The following is a 25,055-nucleotide window of genomic DNA, read 5'->3' on the forward strand; positions in this document are numbered from 1 at the left end:
TTTTTGCCATTTCCCCCCTCTCTTTCCTGACAAACTAGAATGTTATACACACATCAAAACAGAAAACTGAAACAATACGACATGATTTATGTGACCAATCTCAACTAATTAGCACAGGTCAAATAGCAAAACTTGGAGAGAACTGCTTGTGATCGGTCCAGTGTGGGGAAAAAATCTGCCAAAACAAAACATTTTTGGATAATTTCAAATAACAGATAAAATATCAGGAAATCTCACTTTGAGATATTGCTCAAGAGCAAAAAAGAGCCAAAATCCCTGTGGCATTGTGATTTATTTATGCAGCTCTAATCTTTGTCCAATTGTATTTTGAGTCCTTGTATATCCCAAGGAACCAAGGGAGGCAATGTGGTGGAGTAACAAGAGTGGTAGACAGGGAGGTAAGATGTTTGGATCATGAATCCCTTCATGCCAGAGACTGACTATGTGACTTTGGGCAAGCCATGTAACCACTCTGTGACTCAGTTTTCAGTTGTATGAAGTGGGGTTAGTAGTTTACCTCTTTATAAACACTTTGAGATGAATGATTGCTCAATGCAGTGCAAAGTTTATATTATCTGTGTAAATTCACAGTATGGGGAACTGCTTATCTTTAGCAGGTGTCTATTTCAGTTTGAGAAATCAATGGAAACTGTACAGATCGGCATTATGGATGGACGTCTGGATGTACACAAGGGGCCAAAACGATCACTGGTGTAAGTGGTCGTAACTTTGTTAACATCAGTGGAATTGCTCCTGCTTATGCCAGCCATGAATCTAGTTTATAGAGTTATTGGTTAGGATTTTCAAAAACCTCTAACATACATAGGTGTCTAACTCCCCTTGACTTTCAGTGGGGCTTGATTGCCTAATTTCCTCAGGCCCTTTTGAAATTCCCACTTGATATTTATAGCCAGCTTTTTCGAGCCTACAAGTCAGGATCTTAATAAATCCATATTTTACTAAATAAAAGTGCCCAGCCATCTGATGTGCTACTGAAGTCAATGCTCAATGGTTTTGCACATTAAATCATTCCTATTCAGGATTGAGGCAACTAGCTTTTAGCACCTAAGTTTGAAACTTTAGGCTTATTTAGAACAACATAAGAACAGCCAGGCAGCATCAGACCAGGGGTCCATGTAGTCCAGTATTCTGGCTCTAGCAGTGGCCAGTAGCAGATGGTTTGGATGAATGCCCATAATGGACAGTTATGGAATAATGTGCTCTCAAAGGCAAGTTTCTTTTTCACCTGCATCAGCTAGCTTGTTTTCCTATGATCTGAAAGAAAAACAATATTCTATCAAGTGTAATATTCCCATTATCCATACAAATGCATCCACTCAAATTCTCTGTTGGTGTAATTCAGTTGAAATGGAATTATGCCAGCAAAGAATTTAGCACCTAATCTTTTTCTGAATTCTACTAAGTTCTTCACCTCAATTATCTCTTTTGGCAATGATGATATTTAAACCTTGGAAAGCCACGGTGGTTGCGGTCATAGGTATGGCTCATCACAAGTCTGAAAATGACCCCTAGTCCTTTTTAAACTTCAGAAATATTTCTAACAATCCTGGGCTCTTCGGGAACTGGAAATACTAGAAATGCAACTATTCTTGGCTGGACTAGGGTGTGGGAGAGATCAGGGATGAAATCCTGATCCCAACCAAGTCAATCTTACCATTGACTTCAGTGGGGCCAGGATTTCACTCCAGGAGTGAAAATACATGAGTGTTTCAGCCACATCGGGGAGAATAGGTAAAAGGCTGGTGGTGAGAGAAGGTTGCTCCAATGGTTGTGCCAATGAAAAATACTGACACTAGCATGTGGGAGGCTAATTTTTCAGTATTTCTAACTCAGCCAAAACCGAAGGGACTGTATGTCTCACAAGAAAGCTTTTTCTCAGGGGATAGGGAAAACAAAGGAGTTGAGCTAAGCACCCTAATGCTTATCCTGAAACTTTGGCTCTAGAGGTAGCCTAACCTCTAGAGCCCAAGTGTTCCTTATCAGTCTTAAGGATCCCCTTTCCCCCTTTTCTCTCTAGCCCTTCCTCCCGTTATTGTTATATGTAATAACAAATGACTGTACATCTTTCTTTTTTTTATCCTCATGCACCTTCTGGTGCCTGGGGCGTCCACCAGTTTCCACCATTTATTTTGATCTTGTGCTGGTCTGTTTAGGCTTCTGAGTATTGTGCTGATGGATTTGGCTTCTTTCTCTATTGTTCTGCGTAATGTTTCTCTAGGTCTCCATCTTTGAATTGTATGACCATACATATGGTTCTCCAAATTGTCCAGGACATGTAATGTCCATGTAGCAGGTGCCCTGTTTTGTGCCTGTATAGATCTTGAAATACAGTACATTTCTAGAAAGAAGAACATCCCATGTCAAACTCATGAGGTGCAGTAGGTGGAAGGGGATGAAATACAGAATCTCCCCTGTAGACTAATGCACCAATGAGTTATCAGGCATGATTACATGGGGCTTCAGAATCAATGAGTGAACCATATCCAATGTATCTGTAAATGTTCTCTGAGTCCCAGTGCTTCTCTCTCAGACCAATTTCCTGCCATTATTTGTCACAACAGCTTCAAGGACACAAAAGGGTTAAGTTGATTGTTCTTGTTTAAAATCTTTGTGCAAAGAAAGTTCTAACTTCCTGCAAATACGGCTGCACCTCTTATCTCAGTAATTCTTCTGAGAATAAAAGGCTCACATTTAAAATTTAACTTTAAACATAAAAGATAAAATAAAGGGAATTGATTGCTTGATTATGGCTGATCTTTCCTAAGTGCTTGTGAATTGTAATCTAATATTAAATGATGTATAATTAATGGTAGGTAATGTAAGTTCCTCTCTCAAGGGTCACAGTTGTATTTTGGGTTGTGTTTTTTTTTTTTCTTTTCTTTTTTCTTTCTTTTCTTTTTTTTAAATTTAACACCCAGTTGTGTGCAAAGTGGAAACACACGGCGGAACGGCCACCAACGCAAAATCAATCAGCAGGAAGAGAGTTGCCAGAACTTGACAGACTTCACCCCAGCCCGTGTGCCCAGTAACCTGGACATATTCACAGCCTACAATGAAACACTACAGTGCTCCCACGAGTGCGTCAGGACACCAATGCCAGTGTATACAGAGGAGATGTTACACTCGCCCGGTGATTATAAAACAACGTTCAATGGAAACAGGTAAGACAGGCATTGAGCAGTCTCTTACTCTACAATCTCTCATGCACATTTACATTTAGAGGATTCAAATTTATTTGGGGTTACAAAAAAGCTCCTTAAGCTATTACACTCAAGTTATTATTTTGATATGTAACAGAAATTCCAATTAATAATCAATATTGATAAAATCCAGTAGTGAAGGAAATTGACACCATTGGATTGCAATGGTTCTTTAAGCTATGATGTGCATTTTCCTTCCCAGATTTACCTAGTCAGTTAGAAACATTTGCCAGCTCTGAGTCTAGTTTGGTTAGCACCATCTAATATGTAGAACCAGGAATACCAAACTTCTCTGTCTTCAAAATAAGGACAATGATTACTCATGACCTATGTGACCCATAGGCATAGGCCATTGATTATTTCTAATGCCTGTAAAATGGCAATTTTAAGTACTGCTTTTATCCTTGCAATGCCAGCTAGGCTCACCTAGAACACATCTTGTTAAGCTGTGCTGTTGTGTAGTACCACACATTTTTCAACTCCCCTCTACCACTTCCAGCAAGGAAATTTACCTCAAATCTATCTTCCAGAATTTCTATGCTGCTTTTTTGAGTAGCATCTGTCAAGCTGTTCAGATTTAAGTGACAATGTGATTAACACAAGAATAGGCTGCATGAATCCATTTTGTCTGGTATGAAATAATGATACATTAATAAGGGGGAGTTGACAGAATATGGAATTAAAGATTTGAGCCATCCTTCTATATGTCTGTTGTCTGTGTGGAAAGTGAGGCTGATCGGAGAACTTGGTAAGTTACCTTTACCCACAAAGAAATACTAAAAATGTTAGCCTTCTAATAAAGGGTTAATTGCATGGGGTGCTGGGTATGTTGCTAGTTTTGTTTGTGTTTTTAGGAGGAGGATTTTCACTATTGATTGGTGCAGAGATTTTCCAGAATTGCTCCGCACAGTAAATGTATGTTTGCTGTCAAAGCTAGAAAACAATTTATTGGAAGTGAAAAAATAATAATTCACCCCACCCCCAAGCCTTCTTCAAATGTATAACCATGTTGAACTCTAAGGGATATTTATTATAAAGTCCTTTATCCTAAGTGCATGAAGAGCAGAAGTCTAAAAGCAAACAATGATAATAAACATATTTTTAAATATCTTTGTGTGTGTGTGCGTGGAATTTTGCTAGCTGTCATATTCTGGGATTTCCTCCGATCTTGGGAGGCAGAGAATTGGCAAGGATTTTCAAACCATTTCATTGAGTGTATGTATATGTTAATTCTCACATGAACCCCAGCCACCAATGCTGGGGCACAAAGCGGGGAGATTTTTGTTCTGTTTTCCTGTCCTGTCTCTGCATGGTACTGAGCATAGTCCGTGTCTATTGTTTGCGCTGCTATTAATGCCATCCATTGGTATATGAGCATTGGTTGGAAAGGGTTCATTGCTTTTTTGTCTTAAGGTAATGCTTTGTTGGAATATATTGGCCTCCACACTTTTTGCTGAAGCTTGGTTCAGTCTGAGCAGTCACATTATAAGTCACTAACAGTGGCAAAGTCATATGTTCTCCCAGCAATAAACCAGCTGTCCCCCTTATGTACTGCATTTTTCCAGGTGACCAATCTCTATTTGTCATTGCAGTGTTGGGGCGACAATCATGCACTGCAGCTGGGAGAAACAGGAAAGTAGCTCAGGAGAAAAGGAAAGAGGAAAAAAATACTTAAAAAACACAGAGATACTGTAACTCATCTTTGGACTGTCTAAGACCCCCCAGATTTGCATCCTTAATTGGCTTAAGAGTTACCTTATTTCAATATTTTCCATTTCCACTGAAAACACATGGCATTAAATTTCATCTTCTTTGTACAACCCTCAATTGCCAAGGCCAATAAGCCCATTCAAAGCATTATTTTAGAGAACTTTTTTCCTCTTAAAAAAAAAGAAACGGAAACGCTAATTTTGGCAGCAGGCCGGATGAGGCTTGCTCGTTGTGTGTTACGTACCAGCACGTGCAAGCCCATTTTTCTGCTCGCTGCAGACCCTCTTCTTCTGATCGGCATCTAATTCCTGTGGCCTTTGTGTCTGAGAAATGGTTTGAAATCTCCTGCTGACTGGCCGAAGTCTGTTTTACTTCCTGGGGGCAGGGCAGACGCCATGTGTCTATTTCCTGGTACGTACCACTCTTACAAATTTTTTTTCAACCACTCCACCTCACATAACTATGAACATTTCTGTGCATAGCGAGGTCTCCTTCACCATTGTATTCCCTGTGTAATGCTTACCAGCTAGCTGATCCTTTTTTTAAACATTTGACTTGACCTAGGTGCCCCGAGCAGGGGATGATAAATGTCTTCTAAGATAAAAGGGGGACTTGGTACCAAAATGGCTTTTCCGTTTGGTGAATTAGAGGTGGGCAGGAACTAAAATTCAAGACCCATTCACCCTGGATTTCATGGAGTGATGGCCTCTCACTCTTTAGAGGGCCAAACTAGATCACCCAGATGAGAGCACACTTAAACTTTTGAGAAAGTTCACCTCTGGATCCAGACCTTGAGTCCCATGCGGGAACATCTCTAGAACTGGTTTGCTTTCAGCAAATGTTGTGAACATCAGTGCTATTAAATGGCCTCCTTTTGTGATTAACTTTTTGTTGCATGATGGAACTCCAGAGCCTGCATGTATTCTGTGCATAGTCGGTTGATAACCTAGAGCTCACGTGGCTGGGATTCTGAAATAAGTGACCTTTTCATGCTTCCACTGCAAGAGTAGCAACAAACCCCTTCTTTACCTTGCAGGAAACCATATCTGCCATCCCTTAGGCTGTCTGGGGAGTCTCCAGACCTTGGGGGCTGATACACCCACACTAGTATAAAAAACATTGTTTTGCAGATCTCTCCCTCTCTCTTTTTGTTGTTTTTTTTTTGTTTTTGTTTTTAGCTTGTGCCATTTTCTCCTCCTTTTCTTTCTTTGGAAGGTGGCATTGCAGATAGCAGTGGGAGGAAAAGCAATTAGGATTAACTATGTGGCATTTTACTGTAGGGCAGCACTGCCAGTTTGAGCCATGCGCTCAGGCAAATTAATTGGTCAGTTCCAAATCCCTGCTGTAATGAATCACATATTCACTCTAAATGAAATTTCCAACCTTCCCTAACTGTGACTTGCTCGAAATAACCTTTTTAACTTGATGCTCAGTTTTTGAACACAGAAATGTAATTAGATTAGAATGGAAAGAGAATAAAAAGTTAATAGTCTCTGCTGTGACTTGCTATGGTTTTGTCTGGGCAGGCAAGGTGAAATGTGCCCGTCTAGCTAAGTGCATTGATTAGGACGGGATATACAAGACGGCAAATATTTTATCAGGATTTGCATCACAGTCTTCCTTCTTTGTCTGCAATGCTATAACGATCATGCTGATTAAAGCTACAAATGACACTCCTTTTGTAGCTGAAAATGAACATGGCAACCAAGAACCTGGTTTATGGCTGGAGGAGTTTCATTTTTGTTGTGGTAAAATCTCTGTACCAATCAGAGCCCGACGGATGCAGGACTTTGCCGTTACATTAGAAAGACAATATGATAAACCCGCTGCATCTTGTAAGCTATCACACACACCCATGACATGAGTGGGACTCAGGTCAGTAGTAGGAAAAAGTTCTTTCCCCACATGTACAAAAATTCCTCTGTAGGGGGTGCAGGAGATAAACGGGGACTGGCCAAGCCCCCGCTTCACAAACGAGGGGGATGTGTGTCGAAATATAAAGCTCTGAATCCCGGGATGCATCAATGCCCCAAGCACCTTCTTTTCCAAAGCAGGTGTTGGCTCATGCTGCAGGATATTCCTGGAGGTGTACAGAGAGCACTGGGCACTGCAGTTGGTTTGACCAGGATGGGTTTGACCTCTAGGTCAATTTTGCTGTGTTTAATACCCAAAGCAAGGACGGTTTAGTTCTATGTCCCTTTTTATCCAACCCTCCAAATTCAGTGGGGATAGCAAGAGTCTACAGTTCTGGACTCTTGTCTTTTTTTATTTTTTAAACATTCCAGTAGTGTTGTGACGATTTAATCCCAAACGGCATGTAGGCCAGAGACCCTGCCCCATGTGTGGCCCCACTGGGCTCCGTGGAGCTACTCACAGACATAAGGTTCTGCAGGACTGGGACCTTAACTGGGTCAAACTGAATACTTTAAGGTTCACACGTCACTACCTAGGACAAAGTGTCCTTAGAACAAGGATTGGCTATATGGAGATGTTTAGCTTGGGAATTGTTACTTACCATTCTACTGCGCTGTCACTGGACTGACCCTTCAAAATGCAGTGAGAAATGGTGAGCTTAAGACTGTTTCCCAGCTCCTATTTCTAGGACTGTGAGTGGTGTAAAATGTATTTAGAAATTCTTGCTGACTTCAGGCTGCAGCCATCTGCTGCAGGTGTGAATATCTTCTTGGCTGGATTTGATAGTACCAACAAAGCAGCATGAAGCTGAGTAAGTCACCTTTAACCAGGTGCATCTCAGGAGAGATGGAAAGACTTGCTAGAGAGCGCAAAACCACTTACGTTCAGGGGTTGGATCCTGCATTCCTTTTCCCAGAGCATTTAAACCTCTTTCACTGAAGAGTTTGGGGTGTGTAAGAAATGCAGGATTGGATTAGCTGTAGCATGACCCAGGCCACTCAACATCCCGTAGTGAAATCACCCTAAATCATAGTTTCATAGATGGAACAATATAAATTATATCAGACTGAACATTTCAAGCACCTTTCCTCAAAGGAGCTCAAAGCATTTTACAAGTGTTAATTAATTACACCTCACAGCACTCTTGGTTAGTAGTTATTATCCCAATTCACAGATTTGGAAACTGAGGCACAGAGAGGGTATCTGGCTAGAGAGGGAAATGGTGAAGAGCCAAGAACAGAACACATGGATGGGTCTGCACAGAGCTTTTGTAAATTAACTGAAATCAGGTGAAACTAGTTCTGACTGCAAGTTGAAAGCAGATACTGAATACTAAAAAGACCACCAGCAGTGAAAAATTTGTGAGCAACTCAGAGGCTGAAATATGTTCTCCTTAAACATTAGCTGAATGTGAGTAAGTTAGGACAATGAATAGTAATAGTGATCTGCTTACAGGGGATTTGCAAACCAAAAAGTTTGAAATTTGATGAACAGTTCATCCAGTTCCAATTACAAACCTGGAACACAGGACAAGTTGGTGACCTTCAGAGGTTTGCTAATTTAGGAGGAATTTCTGGGAACCCTGGAACAGACTACGATTTCCAGTGGACAACTTGAAAATGACAGAGATTTTACATGGGTTTGACCTGGAACCAGGCAAAACTTGGCTGATTTGGTTGAATTTCATTTTGATTCTTGGCCTTTGTTCAAAACTGAAATTCAGAGTATCTCTGAGATAGAAACTGAATGGTTTTGCACAAACTCCTGTGAATCAAAATGTGGTGTTTCACCTGGTTCCTGTCCTGAATTCTAGCCTCCTGCTGTGTTTGACTAAACAACCTGGAATGAGATCATATAAAATTCTATAAGGCACATCACTTGCTGACCGAGTTTGCACACAGGGGCCCTTCAGAATGCAATATAAATATTACATACAGATTACAGTGTATTAATTAAATAGCATTTACACAGAGTTATGTAAGTGTTAAGCATTATTATTATATAAATGACTATTTGGGATTCTAAAATGCTAGCAGTATCAGAGGGCTGAAACTGCCCCGTCTTTCACACAGAGTAGGTCGAACTCACAGCACTTCGTGGTACTTCTCTGCTTTGAAACCTGCAGCCTGCTGCTGTGATGCCCTCGTTCTGCCTTACAGCACACATTTTTGCGTTAATATTAACAGATAATGAGTCATCATAAAATATCCAGGCTTGTCTTAGAAAGAATAACAGCATTGCATACACAGACCTGTTACAAGAGATTAAGTATTCTAAAGCATCCAGTTAATTAAGACTTCAGTGCTTTCCATGGGTGAAAGCTGGTATTTCTGTCATCACCTTCCAGCAAGAGAACTGAATAGATTGCATTCAAAAACATCAAACAAATTACAGACTATGCTTTTTTCTGTTACAGATAAAAAATTGGGGAAGGAGCAAAGGGTAAATTGGGCTCCCATCTCCCTAAGAACAAGTTCTTGATAGTCTTTGACTTTCTCTTTTAGGAGATATTTTTCACTTGGGCAACCAGGGCACAGAGAAAACATAACCCAGAACAAATGTACTGTGCCAGCAACACGCTGTTTGGCTCCAATCCTGCCAGGAGCAGAGCACTCGGGCTGGGCTGAACACAACAGCGCGGCTCCTGTGCCTAAATGCTTTGCTGGATCATGGCAAGCTGATCAGCACCTGGCATGCTGAACCCTTTACTGACCAAGGACATCTGCCAGTAGCTTGTGGTCTTAAACGAAAGAATGAGCGATCTTAAATTAGAAGCATTTAAAAAAACAACTAGAGAATCACCTTCTTATAAGATCAATAGCACTTTCAGAGTTCCAAGGAAAGGTCATTGAGAAACCATCAGGAAGTCGCCCCCACTGCATGACAAATCGGTTCCTAATACTCAGGTAGAGATCTAAGTCAGTTCTACACCAGAAACTTTTGTCCGTGCAGCACTATCAGTGATTTGTGGTGACATTTTGATACCAGCAGTAGCCCTAGTATAAACACAGTTATACCAGCATAAAATTGCTTTTGCTGGTAGAGCTTATTTTGCTCAGGGCACCGGTATAAATTATGCCAGCAAAAGCAGTAGTTTAGACGCAGTTATACCAGTGTAAGATCATAAGGATAGCCATAGTGGGTCAGACCAATGGTCCATGTGGCCCAGTATCCTGTCTTCCGACAGTGGCTGTTCCCAGAGACTTCACAGGGGATGAACAGAACAGGGCAATTTATTGAGCGAGCCATCCCCTGTCATCCAATCCCACCTTCTGGCACTCAGAGGTTTAGGGACAACCAGAGCATAGGGTTGCGTCTTGACTGTCTTGGCTAATTACCATTGATGGACCTTTTATCCTCCATGAATTTATCTGATTCTTACTTGAACCAGTTCTACTTTTGTCCTTCACAACATCCCCTGGCATCAAGTTCCACAGGTGGACTGTGCATTGTGTGAAGAAGTATTTCCCTATGTTTGTTTTAAAGCTACTGCCTATTAATTTCATTGGGTGATGCCTGGTTCTTATGTTATGTGAAGGGGTAGATAACACTTCCTGATTCACTTTCTTCACACCAGTCATGATTTTATAGACCTCGATCGCACCCCCCCTTAATTGTCTCTTTTCTAAACTGAACAGTCCAAGTCTTTTTAATCTCTCCTCATATGGAACTTGTTCCATTCCCCTCATCATTTTTGTTCCCCTTCTCTGTACTTTTTCCAATTCTAACGTATCTTTTTTGGTAGGGGGTGACCAGAAGTGCAAGTGGTATTCAAAGTGTGGGTTTACCATGGATTTATATTGCGGCACTACAATATTTACTGTCTTATCTATCCCTTTCCTAACGGTTCCTAACACTGTGTTCGCTTTTTTTAACTGCTGCTGCACATTGAGCAGATGTTTTCAGACAGCAATTAATGATGACTCCAAGAGCTCTTCTTAAGTGGTAACAGCTAATTTAGACCCCACCATTTTATATGTATAGTTGGGATGATGTTTTCCACTGTGCATTACTTTGCATTTATCAACACTGAATTTCATCTGCCATTTTGTTGCCCAGTCACCCAGTGTTGTGAGATCCCTTTGAAACTTTTCACAGTCAGCTTTGGACTTCACTATCTTTAGTAATTTTATATCGTTTGCAATCTTTGTCACTGTTTACTGCTATTTCCAGATCATTTACATGTTGAACAGCACTGGTCCCAGTACATATCCTTGGGGGACCCTGCTATTTACCTTTTTCCACTGTGCGATGAAATTGCTTTTTTCAGGTATAGCTTATTTTACTCAGGGAACCGGTGTAAACTACACTGGCAAAAGCCTTGTTTTGCTGGTCTAAGTTGCATCTACACTAGGAGAACTTGCTGGAATAGCTTATAATAGTATAGCTATACATTAGAATCATAGAATATCAGGGTTGGAAGGGACCTCAGGAGGTCATCTAGTCCAACCCCCTGCTCAAAAGCAGGACCAATCCCCAATTAAATCATCCCAACCAGGGCTTTGTCAAGCCTGACCTTAAAAACTTCTAAGGAAGGAGATTCCACCACCTCCCTAGGCAACGCATTCCAGTGTTTCACCACCCTCCTAGTGAAAAAGTTTTTCCTACTATCCAACCTAAACCTCCCCCACTGCAACTTGAGACCATTACTCCTTGTCCTGTCCTCTTCCACCACTGAGAATAGTCTAGAACCATCCTCTCTGGAACCACCTCTCAGGTAGTTGAAAGCAGCTATCAAATCCCCCCCCCTCATTCTTTTCTTCTGCAGACTAAACAATCCCAGTTCCCTCAGCCTCTCCTCATAAGTCATGTGTTTCAGACCCCTAATCATTTTAAACCTTTCCTAGTATGGACACGTCCTTGCCCTGCAGAACTGAGATGTGGCAACCTGATCCAAAGCTTATTGAAAGCAACAGGAGTATTTCCATAGAGTTCAGTCATCCCCAGGGCTTGATTGACATGCATGTAGCTATGATGGATGGCAAGAGCTGGAGGTATCTCTGTTAAGGTTGAGGTGCAAAAGCCTGCCTCCCACGTGGTTGCTGGAGCTATCCTGGGTCTGTGGACGTGGCACTCCACAAACAAGCAACCTCAGAGGCTGTTTTCCTTTGCTCCAAACCCCATGACAGTTGCATGAGTTTTTTGTTGCGTTTGAATGATGTAGGTATGATATTAGCATTAGAGGAAAGCAGTAAATATCATCCCTCTCCCACTTTTGATAGAAACAAAGAAAAGGAAAGCAAACAAGTATCTTAATCCTCAGTAAATACTTAAAGTAAATGTAGAGAGCCACATTTTTGCCCTCGGTTATAACGGTCATGGGTTTGCCCAGTTGTAACAGAGGGCAGAAATTGTACTGTAGTGTGTGTTTAGTATGGGGTGCCTGTTTCATAAAGGTTGAGTCAAAGAAAGACTAGTCTTGCAGTGAAAGTACTAGACTGGCCTCCCAGAAACCTGGGTTCAAGTCCCAGCCCTATCACAGGTGCCTAGTGTGGTCTCAAAGAAGTCTCTGTTTGCCTCAGTTCCCCCTTATTAAATGGTGGGGATGATGATACATCCTTTGTCTGTCTTGTCTATTTAGAATGTCAGCTCTATGGGGGTAGGGATTGTCTCTTACAATGATTTTGTTTAGCATCCAGCACAATGCTCAGACCTCTACGTGCTACAATAATTAATAAGAAGGAAGGTGTTTGAGGACTCGTTCCTCTCCATTCACCTTAGTCAGAGTAATCATTATTGAGGAAATACCCTTTTGATTTAATAAGATACTTATCTAAAGACAATAACTACCAATTAATTGTGAAGATTTAATTAATGTTTAATAACTAAAAGAGATATGTATCTCTTACATGGCAGTTAAGTCGCTATACATATATTTTAATTATGATGTAGCATTTATTTAACATACAATCTTGTCTTTTTAAATCTAAATTAAATGCACATTTGAAGCGTTTAAAGTGTTATGAAAATTTCACTCATGCACACACTCGTGCACTCACTGCATGTAATGTTTGCACACATATGCACTCTCAATTACATGCAAAAATGACATATGCACATGCCTCACAGATCACACAAAAAGGTGTGCATACTTCATGTCTACACACACACATCCATACAGAGTCAGCTCATGCATGGAAAACCCACCACTAAGCACAAATCATATATTCACACATAGACACAAATAACTACACACATTTATGCCAACACATATATGTGCATATACGCAAAAACATACATGCATACCAAATATATGCAGCATATACATGCAGATCCAAACACTAGCATGTGTTCATTATTAGAAGCAACAATTTCCATATAGAAGATTTAAAGAATATTATGTTGTGAGTGAGCTTTAAGAAGATGACAAATTAACAGCTAAAGAGAAATTTCAGTGGGATCTCTATTGTTTGTGTTTAACCAGTTTTCTATGGATTCCTTTAGGGCATTTAAACATTAGAAAATCGTGTTAGTGCTCATATTCTTCTTCGCATCTGCCAAGCCACTCAATATGCTGCTTAGTCTGAATGTGAAAAGGTCTAGAATTCAAGGATGATCAGAAATGAATTCTATTTTGGAAAACGTATTGAGGAGATAAACGTGTGAAATAAGAGCAGCTAAGCCGCTGAGTCATTCCCACTGTTCTCGAGAAGCATCTCTACCAACACCATTTCTGGAAAGCTGCAACCTATTGCAAAAGGCTTTCCCCCAAAAACACACTCAAGGTTTAGGTGAGCCGTACAAATCTGAAGCTTTTCAAGAGATGTTTGAGTAGTAAGCCAATCTGAAATGCATCCGATGAAGTGAGGGGTAGCTCATGAAAACTTATGCTCAACTAAATTGGTTAGTCTCTAAGGTGCCACAAGTCCTCTGTTCTTTTTGCGGATACAGACTAACACGGCTGCTGCTCTGAAACCTGTTTAAAAACCATGATTGTGCTATATCAGTCTCATAACAGAAATATGCAATACTGCTGCTAGTGATGGGTGATCATTAACAAGGTTTGAAGATCCAGGAATTCTCTGGGTAGAACAGTCTGGGTACATGCCAAGCCACAGAGGACCTAGTTATGGGTCCCTAGTTCTAGATTCAGTTTTGCCCCTGTACACGGTGCCCTCAAAAGTAGATGACTATGGCCCCCTAAGTCGTTGTTCATCAAGTGAGTAGCAGTTGGTGCAGTAGCATTTTGCCCACATTCCCTCTCTCCAGGCCCTTCATAGCAGGGTTTGCAGAGTTAAGTGAGGTAGGAGCTGGCTGCCCAAGAGATTCAGCTGCATTGCAGATCCTTTGGACCAGAAGAGTACTGCAAAAAGGCCAGCTTGCCATTGAGAGGCTGGCCCCAAAGTCTGGTGGTATTTTAAGAACATTATCCAAAATATCCCAACTTCTTGGTTTTTTAAAGTTGGGTTGGACAGCACATGGCAATATGCATCCCTATTGAGACCTTCCAGTGTTTAGTACTTCTGGTGTGACTAGCAAAACCATCAGAAAAGATTTTCTTAAGGTATTTTAATAGTTGGGTAATTGCTGATGCATAGTGGCTCTCCATCAAACATCAGGGCTTTGGGTCCCTCATTTTGGTTAAGGTCCCCAGGCTCCAGGAAAGCAGCAGAATTTGCTAGCGACTGGCCAGCAGGCTTCGCCTATCCATTTACATCAAGCTGACTGTGTGGTTGTGTATTTACAATATGGAGTTTTCTGCTCAGCAAGCTCAACTAAATGAGGAGCACCTAGTGCTCTTCCTCATGGTATCCTGCAACCCTTCCTCATAACTGTGGCTTTTGTAGCTTTCCAGCCAACTGGTAAGATATTAATGGACTCAGTTTACTCATACAGTAATGAGTCTAGCAGCCAGGTTACTTTGTCCTTCACAGGAGGAGTCTAGTATGAAGGAAACTGGAAAGTGAGTTAATACTCTGCAGTGTATGCAGAGAAAAGGTACCACAGGCAAACAAATGAAGTGGCATACATTTGGGATGCAACAGTTTTAATGGACGCAGGAGCTCAGCATGTCATTTCTGTGTGATGTTTAATGATTCATTTTGCAGTAAGACTAAATGTCCCAGGCTGGGCGATAGAATCTATCCCTAACATCATTCTTTGACTATGAACTATTACCATTGGGACACTTACCAATTACCATTTTCATTTACATCCATAAATCTTATTGTGGTACTAAGTTTCATGCAAGATGGAAGCATCCAGCATTTTAAGAGGATAAATATTAATAATTATGGTTTTAATGTAGGGAAAAGAACTAGCCAAGTATTCATGAAAACATGCGTGACTGAGACATTACCAAAAAAAAAAAAAAAAAACCAATATATTCTGGCTAAATTTACCCATTATAATTTAATCTTTATTTTTCTTTTCATCCTTAACAGGATTCCATTGGTGAACCTGTAAAAAAAAAAAAGGGTTACCAATACCTACCATTTCTGTTTACCAGTAGGAGACTCAAACAGCAGCACTCTATGTGCCAAATATATTTTTATAAAAATGAACACACCTGTAGGAAACTGCATTTTCAAAGCGCGCATTTATGGGAGAAGAGAAAAAAACATGCAAGCAAAGAAGCCTATGAAGAAAGGGGAAGTTAAGACGAAATAAAGGAAAAGGACTGAACATCTGGAGTTTGGGATATGGACTGTGATTCTGAACCTGTGCCAATAATACCATTATGTGCCATGTACTGATCTGAAAGACTTCACAAGAAGCTGAAGCTAAGTGAATTACACATAGAAATATTAGAGAAAACCGGGGTGGGGAATCTCTTCTGATAGAGTCAGTATTTCTGGTTAATATACATATATACATATAGATATAAATATATATATATATATACAAACACACACACACACACACATACACACACTTTTTGTACTGTAGCAATTTTTGAAAGTCGTAAATATTCATTTTTTAAAAATTGTGTCATGGGTTACAAATCTGATTTCTTTAATATTCTTCGTTTGAACTAAATAAACTGATGTTTTCTACTTTGGCAGCTTGCCTTTAAAACACACACCCACACACACCCACACACACCTACACCCACACCCACACCCTCTATTTGAAATAAATTTCCACTAGTGAACAAATCGTTTGCCAGGCCTAATAAACCATTGATTACAGAGGATTCCCTGAGAAGGCTCTGAAACTCTGTTAAAGTGACAGTTCTCTTATCCATTGTAGAGTTGCCAGGGTGTTGGCAAGACCCAGAAGGGATTATGTTAAACCTAAAGCAGAAACGTATGGCAATGTTCATTTATATGATCAGTTGGTTCTGATAGTTCTGAAAAGAAAGAGAATGGTTAATAAATAGTATTTGGGGCTGTTTTGAAACAAAAGCAGAATTGAGATGTGTTTTGAATACAGTTAAAGTATGGATGCCTCTGGGCCAAATTGACAAAGACCATTCCAGTTATTGTGAAATTAAAAAAAAAAATCCCCAAATTTAAACCACACAGGCAAGGAATCAGTAGGAGATCCCTTGAGCAAAGCCCTCAGATCTTAGCCCAGAATTCAAGTAATGGCACTGCTATGAAACAGCAATGAGCTGGAAGAACATTCTGTGTTTGGAGAGTAAATTTAAAACCAGACTTCATTCCAAATGGCCCCAGTTGATACTATTTAAATGGCCTGGCTTCTGCTCCATGTAAACCATTGTGCCCTGGCCAAGATCGTCAACAATTATCTCATGCTATTTTCTGTGTGGTAAAATCAACAGAGACAAATTTCCCCCTTCCATTCCTCAACCCCAGTCACTAGACATTGCATCTGTAAAGACACCAAAGTGATCAACTCTCCATTGCACTTTCTAGTTTATGGTAAGACATCTGAGGCTAAGATACACTGGACTGGACTGCTGAAAATCTGAAAGTAGAGTCTGAAGGCTGCATCGGCGCCTGTATCCATTCATTAGACAATAAATACTGAAGAAAGTTCACAGAAACGAACAGCTGAAACCAGCAGCAAGGGTTACAGTCACTTTAAACCAGGTATAGGTGTTATAGTGGTTGCCCAGGGAAATGGAGTGGAGAACTTTTTTTACCTTTTGGATTAATGTATCAAGAAGGAGCATAGAAGGAAACCCTGAAAACAACTCTTAAGTTTCCTCTGTTTTATAGTGCCCTGACCCCTATTTGTATGTTTATGGTGTTATATCTAGGGGCTGCCAGGGACAAGTTTTAATCATTACTCAGTTTGTGGGAAAATGTAGGAGAAGGTTCCACTGTTGACACTTGTGTTTCGCTCATATCAATATCATCTTATCATGGCAAATTATGAATCACCATATTACACAAAGCCACTGCATTGATGATGGGTGAAGTAGCGTTTTACAAACCTTGTTCCCTCGTGGAGCTGCAGAGTACTTCCAAAAACAGGTGTGCAAATATTCATTCTGATTTTTAAATGCATTCACTATGACTGTGGCTCTGGGTATGCCTCTTCAGTGTTTGCTTTTTGTGAACTTGCTATTGATGGTGTTTTATTGCCATAAAGTGAATTTCTAAGTCAGAGGTGAGTGCTCTTGAAGACTGAATATCAGATTTCTGTGTGTGATTATTCATGCCAGAAAAGCCTGTAATCTCATCCTATCAGAGAAGAAAAACAATTCTGTGTGACTCCTTTGGGCAATAACAACTAACCAACGTTGGACCTGATCCAAAGCCAACTGAAGTCAGTGGTGTCCTTCTATTGACTTCCCTAGGCTTAGATTACGTCTGTAGCATGAATAGCAAATGCTGATAAAGAACTACCGGTACACAGCCAGTAAAAAAGACCTCAAATTATTTTGTATAATGAATAAAACTGAATGAATGTGTCAGTCTGCTCACAGAGATTCCGCCAGCAGAAAAGGTGAAGGCAAATTTCTTGTGATAAATTATGCTTTTGTTTAAGCAGCTCCAGTTTCTTACTTTTTAATAACATATCACATGTCCATTCTCGAGGTAGTCTTTTTTGCTAAGGGTAATAAACTGTTTTGAACTTGTTGACCTATGCACTAAAATTTGCTGTTTGAACCTTTGCAGTGGGATGGAGGTTCTGATAATAGGCAGTAGGGTAGCAGGCGGAGCTGTGCTGGATAGCGAGATCAAACTCAAAGTTCAGTTTGGCTGTCATCTTTAAATACGAGGTATGGGAACAGCTCCACCCCACTAATAGCCGCTGATATCTGTCCAGGGACTGCTTCTGCAGATTGAAAGGTGTCCTGCTGTGTGCACACTTGGACAAATAAGTAGGTGACTCTTCAAGATAGACTTTAGCAAACAGTTTTCAAAGGCTCCTCCTATCTCTAAAGTCTGCCTCCCTCCCATGCATGAAAGAGGGCATCTTCCATTTTACAAATGACTTATCAAACTCCCAAGACTTGTAGCTATTTTTTTTAGATAGTGGCATCTGACTCATTTTAGCTGAAGCATACAGCACAAATCATTCATATGACCTGACATGTCTAAAATACCAAACTCTGCTCTAGTGATTCTGATGTAAACCTGGAGTAACCAATGAAATAAATGTCAATGGAGTTAGTTTACATCAAGGTAACTGAGAGCAGATTTTTTAACCCAAAGCCCCTAAATCCCCTTTCTAAACTGCTCTCTCAATGGTGGGATTATCCAGAGCTACATCTGTATTTATACATTAGGTACTAGACTCAATTTTTCTGTGACATTCAACATTTAATTATTTTAGAAGAGAGTGAAAACACTCCTCGTTATACCTAGGCAACGGTGCACATTGCACCTGTGAAACATTATAACTCAGGCAATCGCTTGTCTTTCTAGATTACTTTCTATCCATTTTTAAAGCACCTGTGTTTTTCTAATCTACTGCTGAGCTCTGGGAGGAAATCTTCCTTGCCCTGCTCCACCATAACATCTGTGGGCCTGACTCAAAGCCCTTTGAAGACATTGGAAAGACTCCCAGTGACTCTGATGGACTTTGATTCGTGCCCTAAATTCTTTTTCTCAGAAGACCCAGCCACTCTAGAGCCACTCTGGCAATATAGATGAGACGTATAATAGAATTTTGTCAGTGTGCACTATTATATTTTTCCATGTTAAATTTTATCTGCCATTGTGCTGCTCAACATTTAATTGTCTACATCCCAGCTTAAGTTTATCACTGTCCTTCACAGGTTTTATAAAACAGCTATTCAGCAAACTTCATCAACTCGGCATCCATTTTCCCTATGAATATTAACCCCCAAAGTAAACTAGTACTAACTTCTATCCACTGTGTGCGGCAGCTGTACATTAGCAGTAGGTTTCATAGTGCACCTAGTCAGTTTTTGTTCCATGACAAAACTTTTCTCCTGATACTATAGTCATTTATTGCCTCAGGGCCAGATTCTGATCCTCTTAAGTTGAGTAAATACCACTTGACTTCAATGAGACTGCTCACAGTGAGGCACTGTTCAGTATGAGTTAGGGGATCAGAAATTTTCCCCTTAATAATATTTTACAGTTGACTTTAGCAAAATCTTTCAGAAAACACAAGTAAAATTGTGCTCCTGTGTGACATTATCTGCTATTTCAAACAACTCCAAGGCTAGGCAGACATGTTAGATTACACATACTTCCCCAAATACTCTGCTTTTGTGATTAGTTAGACTCTTCTATTGTAGCAGGGTGAAGTTTGCTGATCTGTAATTCCAGGATCTCCCAGGGCTACTTTTAAAAGAACTTCATCCCCGACCATGACTGAAGTCCCATGTATAGCCTATTAAGCAGGATTTAAGTGGTACACAGTTCTTGTTTCCTGTTCTCTATACAGGGGGAGAATTTCACATGAAAGGGCTGAAGCGCCTTCAGCAACTTCCCTTGGAAATATAATGTATGTGTATTCAGTGCTCTGCCTCCACCTCTCTAAAACATGACTGCCATCAGGGGCAGGTACTGTCAGGCCCTTCTCCAGTCACCAGTGGAGTATTAACCCATGGCCAGGTAACAGCTTGACTTCTACCTCCTAAATTCAAATTCACTGAGGTGCTATGCTCATCCAGTGCGACATCCCAGACATTATGATGCAAGCACTATATTCACTATATTCACGGAGGAGAACATACACTAGATTGCTTTAGTAGTGCAGAAAGCTGAATTAATAAGCATAAAGGACTACCCTGTTTTGATTGATAATTCTACTAATCAGCATTATTATTTCTATATATATATATATATATATATACGGGCCTTATTCTCCTCTAGCTCACGCTGGTGTAAATCAGGAGTGACTCCATTGGTGTCAGTGGAGTTACACCAGTAAAGCACCTTTAAGTGAGATGAGACTGAGACCCCCCCACAGCATGCACTCCTCAGAGTCCCACCCCAGTCTGTCAGCATATCACAACTTCTACACAATGAGGGGTACGCCGTCCTTAGCACCCCCTAGTGCACTCAACGGACTGTAGAGGCACTAACCACAATTAGCGATATACCTAATAAGCAACACTTTTTTAAAACAAGCAGTTAAATCAAAATTTGCACGATTAATGTGATTTTGGGGTGATTACTTTGGTGCAATCTGTTGATTCAGTGTATGGGGGCTTTTGTATTTTACCAGTGTAAACAGTGCAGCCCTCAAAAACTATCAAAACTCGCCAGCATAGAGTATATACATTTTCCTTCTTTGTTTTACTTATATAGCATTGACCCTCTTCCAACTCTGAAGACTGTGTTTTGTACCTTTACCCATTGATCTTCTATTTATTTGTATTTTTTGGCTGCACTGTATAGTACTTGTGGGTATTCCATTGTAACCCTAATGGCAGTTTGACATCATAAAATATATTTCAAATCCCTTATTCCAAAATGTTTGAAGGATTGTTACATATTTTTGCATCTCTGGTGTTAGAGTCTGAACTAGACTGCAGGAATATACTCTAGTAGGGAATGGAGTGAACTTTGTATCCCATGTGAGGTAAGCAGGAGGGGCCCAAACTCCCATGGGATAAGCATCCTCAAGAGAGAATACCTTGGACCTCAGGAGACTCAAGTATGATTTCAGATGGCAATTTCAGGAGCCTTCCATACACTCTGCAAAGGGACAGCTTTGGTCACTGTGAGACCAGACAGGGGCAAAACAGAAAACAAAACGACATGCACAAACTTCCCTTCTTTGTAAGGACCAACAGCACTTGCACTTTATCAAAAGAATACTGACATCCCTCTGTATGCTAAACAAACCAATAGAGGGACCAGCCAGCAGACCCACCGGCAGGGGACATAGAATTCAAAACTGCAAATACGATTCACTGTGCAGAATTCTAATGTCCTGGCCTTTTATATGTTCAAATAAAAAACAACAAATTAGGTTTAATTCATTCCTTGTATCTAATGGTAGCCAAAAAAAAAAAAAGTAGAATTATATGGTTGTGTGGAATAGATGCTTACCAATTCTTTTTCTGTTACATCAGAGAGAACAGATTCCCCCACACTCTGTATCTGATGATAAGAGTCTGTTTAGATTTACATTATGCCTTCAGCCAGATTTCGCCATGGGAATCTTACAACAGCAGCATGCCATCATCTTTCAGTGCATCCCCTTTCTGGTGAACACGTAGGCCACATCTGGGGCCGATGGTAAATGGCATAGTTCCATTGACTTCAGCTGTCACCAGTGGAACATCTGGCCCAAAATCCTTTAGCAGTGAAGAGCCAAATGCTTATGTCATAGAATTACTTTCCTCATGCATGTAGTTTCACCGAGTTTAATGGGACTTAATCCTGTGAGAAAACTTACTCGGGTGGATGTTGGTAGGATCAGGCCTAAGTAAGTATTTTGTATTACAGTCAGAACCAAAATCCCTTTTCCAGCCAAACTGCACTCCATAGGGTGGTGTGATATCCTGTACATCAAAATAGAGCATGAAGACCCCGGACAGTTTAGTTTTATTTACATTTACTCGGGGCAATAGCTTTTTCCACTCACGGGCAACCAATGTCAGAGCAAGTCTCCTGCAAATATGCTTTATATTTCAAGGGAGATATTGCAACAATGTTACGCTATGGAATATGGGGTATGTATTTATTGTGAATAGATTAATAGATCATAAATGTCGATATGCAACCACATATAATATTAAGACTAGCGTTCCATCAGAGGGTTCTGCTGACACTCAAAACAGCAAGGACGGGCTGCTTTTCAGCAGAACTCCATGACAGAGTTTTGTTGCGGCATATGTGGGATATATAATATCTATATGCAAACTTTAGAATGTTTCTTTCTGGGATTGTTTTCAGTTTATGTTCCGTGGGCTTGATTCTGCTAGGTTCTAAGCACTTACTGGACCCTGTTCAGAAAACTCCTTTCTCCTGTGAATAAAGCTGATTTCAGTGGGAGCTGAGAGAGCTCAGCACCTGGTGGGAGCAGGGCCCATGTTCCCAGAAAGTCATAATAGAGTACTACCAATGTGATGTCACAATAGAAGTTTTAGGTGGACAAGAGGTTTTGAGAGGCAGCATTGCCTAGCTGAATGTGCTAGGGATTGTCCTAATCTCCTGTCCTAATCTCAGCTCTTCCAGAGACTTACTGAGTGATTTGGGACAAGTCACTTAAACTCTCTCTGCCTCCTTTCCTTCACCTGTAATATGGGGATAACAATGCTTCCCAAATCTACCTGGCAAGGGTGTTGTGAGCATTAATTATCTGGTGTCTGTATTCTGTTTTGAACATGTTCAGCACAATATTCGTGCTAAGTATTATTATGTCCAATCAGTAGCACTGCATTGTCTGCTGGAATTCTCAGAGACCATAGCAACATTACCGACAAGATACCCATGGATTGCAGTGATATTCAGAGATTTGTAGAACACAAGATACAGGTCGTAAGCCAGAAGTATGTGTTGCTCATTATATCATATTCCCTGAGTTTGTCATATCCTTAAAAATATACATTTGATTTTTCATCTCAATGCATTGCAGATAATGCAGTTCAAACAAAGAACTGTGGTGTTTGTCAGGCCAGACCATTTCAGTTCACCTCTTTCAGTTTCCATTCAGTTCATTTTATTTGACAAAGAATAAACAAATACACTACAACAATTAAGTTGCTATAGGATTCCAAAACTTGTCGCAATCTACTCTCTCCTTAGTGCATATGACTGTCTCTCAGTAAAAGTAATAGGTGGGAGTCAGAGGGTTACATACACCAGGAAGCTGCCAGTCCTTTTGCCCTGAAGCTGAACCTGCCACATGAACTTACTCTAAGGTTCAGAATAGTTTGGTTCATTTTTTGTGCCAAATCCATATCCAGGCCTTTTCCTGCCAATTATAATGCATGTGAGCTGGGACTGGCTGCATCAGGAGAAGCCTGAAGGACCAGAGCCTTCCTTTTTACTTGCTCAGAAAAAGCTCCCATTGACTTCAGTGGGGATTTTCCCCCAGTAAAGACCGAGCAAAAATTGAGGAAGAACTTCAGGTCTTGGGGCCTGTTCTAAAGTTCTCTGAAGTCAATGGGAGTCTTTAGATCAGGACTTTTGATTAGGCCCAAGGCCCTCTTATCTGCTGGTGTTACCTGGAAATAGAAGGCAACCCATACTTGTACTTCCAGCCTTATTTCCATGCCAGACAGATTCAGACAAGCATCCGGTCTTTTGGCTGCCTATCCAGAACATTGCCAATCACTAGTGGGAGAACAATTAATTCCCTAATTTATTGCAAACTAAATATTTTCAAAAGGTAGCAACTGGTGTTAGCACCACTTGGAAAGATGTGCATCTTTCAGCCGTGGTGAGATTTTGGGTAAATGCTGATGTGGTTTTATTGTCCTCCAGCCAAAGTGAAAAATAATTGTCTTCATTTGCAGCATCTTTAAAAAATCCAGATATCTCCTTGTACCTTAAAAGGTGGCCATTTCTCCAACCACATCTTCCCAGTTGGCCAAATGGCTCAACCCCTCTGAAATATTATTTTAAAGATGTGTTTCAGTTTACTTCTTTCCCACTTGTTCTGAAGGAGTGCAATGGAGCTAAAAGATTAGTCAAACAGTAAATATTCGACACATTATATATATAATTCACCCATGCCCTTCATATATAATGCAGTTGGAAATTTGAGTCAACCAGGTATGAAATATGCAAGAGATTTGCAAACAAGTAAGAAATCCCTCCCCATTTTAAAAGCCCAATTGAGGTCCGGTTTATACTGCAGAAGTCACATGATGCTTCCCACTCACTCCTTTTTTTCTTATTCGCAACATTTGTAGACACATACTTAATATGTGTGGAAAAAATATATCTTGCACAATACATACACTAAGGGCACAGGGTTCTGATCAAGATTATTTTAGCTTCTGAGGGGTTTATTTTTTACTTTTATTTATTATTATTTTACATCTGGAATACCTCTTGTTATTTTTCTGCAAAAATTATATACCATATGTGGGTACACACCCACCCACTTACACACACACACACACACACACTACAAACATGTATGTGAGTTTATCAGTCTTAACAGGTTTAAATCATTGTGTCAGTTCAATGTTGTACTATCCTTTTCTAGGCATATCATGGCCATATTACTAATAATAAATGACAATGGGTTTTCGGAGGGAGTCGAATGGCTGCGATTCCATACAGGTGAACTATTTTATCCGAGAGTGTTTTTTAATTTGTTTATGTATTTCAAAGCTATGTACTTGGAAAGCACTGTATATGCGACCCTATAACAATTTCCCTGTGTATATTTAGTACTCTGATGTTGCTATTAAAAAACAAGATGAGAAAAACAAGCAGTTTTGACTTTAGGTTCCTATGGTCACAATTCTTTAAATATTCACAGGAAAAACCTCTCTTCAAAGACTTGCGAATAATTTGAGAGCCTACAGAAATGAACGACGAAGTAGCTGCTATTGTTTGCCTCACTGTACTTGTGGTGGCAGTTTTATTCCCACAATCAAAAGTTAATATAGGAGAAAAGTAGCAAACCATTTTTAAGGAAATCATATTTTATTCAGAAAAGCAAAGTCAGAAAAAGGTTAGCAGTAAGAAAGGCCTGATTCACAGCCAGTGGAAACACTCCCATTATTCTCAATGCGCTTTGCATCCCTTAATGTTCTTCTGTATGTTTCAAAATATTATCAGTCATTTAGCCGGGGGGCGGGGGGAGGGGGAGGGCGGTCAGGGATTACCAAAGACCAAGGGGAGAAGCATAGAGAGCACGCAATGCACCCACTGAAATCACAGAGGTTAGGCAGGCCCAGAGCCC

General features: G+C 40.3%; 1 protein-coding gene across 6 annotated transcripts in view; it reads left to right on the forward strand.

Moving 5' to 3' along the window:
* The window catches only part of AJAP1 (adherens junctions associated protein 1), a 113,399-nt gene extending 88,820 nt beyond the window's left edge, over positions 1-24,579 (forward strand). For 3 of the 6 annotated variants that reach the window (XM_073316611.1, XM_073316613.1, XM_073316614.1), the window contains exons 4-7: positions 615-713; positions 2,940-3,182; positions 5,211-5,342; positions 15,230-24,579. In XM_073316611.1, coding sequence (XP_073172712.1) covers positions 615-713; positions 2,940-3,182; positions 5,211-5,283 — 415 coding nt within the window. In that variant the 3' untranslated portion in view covers positions 5,284-5,342; positions 15,230-24,579. The remainder of the gene's footprint in view (positions 1-614; positions 714-2,939; positions 3,183-5,210; positions 5,343-15,229) is intronic. The other 3 variants (XM_073316612.1, XM_073316615.1, XM_073316616.1) reach the window with 3 other exon arrangements.
* Positions 24,580-25,055: the final 476 nt, after the last annotated feature.

This window comes from Lepidochelys kempii, chromosome 18 (assembly GCF_965140265.1).
Source record: "Lepidochelys kempii isolate rLepKem1 chromosome 18, rLepKem1.hap2, whole genome shotgun sequence".
Lineage (NCBI taxonomy): Eukaryota > Metazoa > Chordata > Testudines > Cheloniidae > Lepidochelys > Lepidochelys kempii.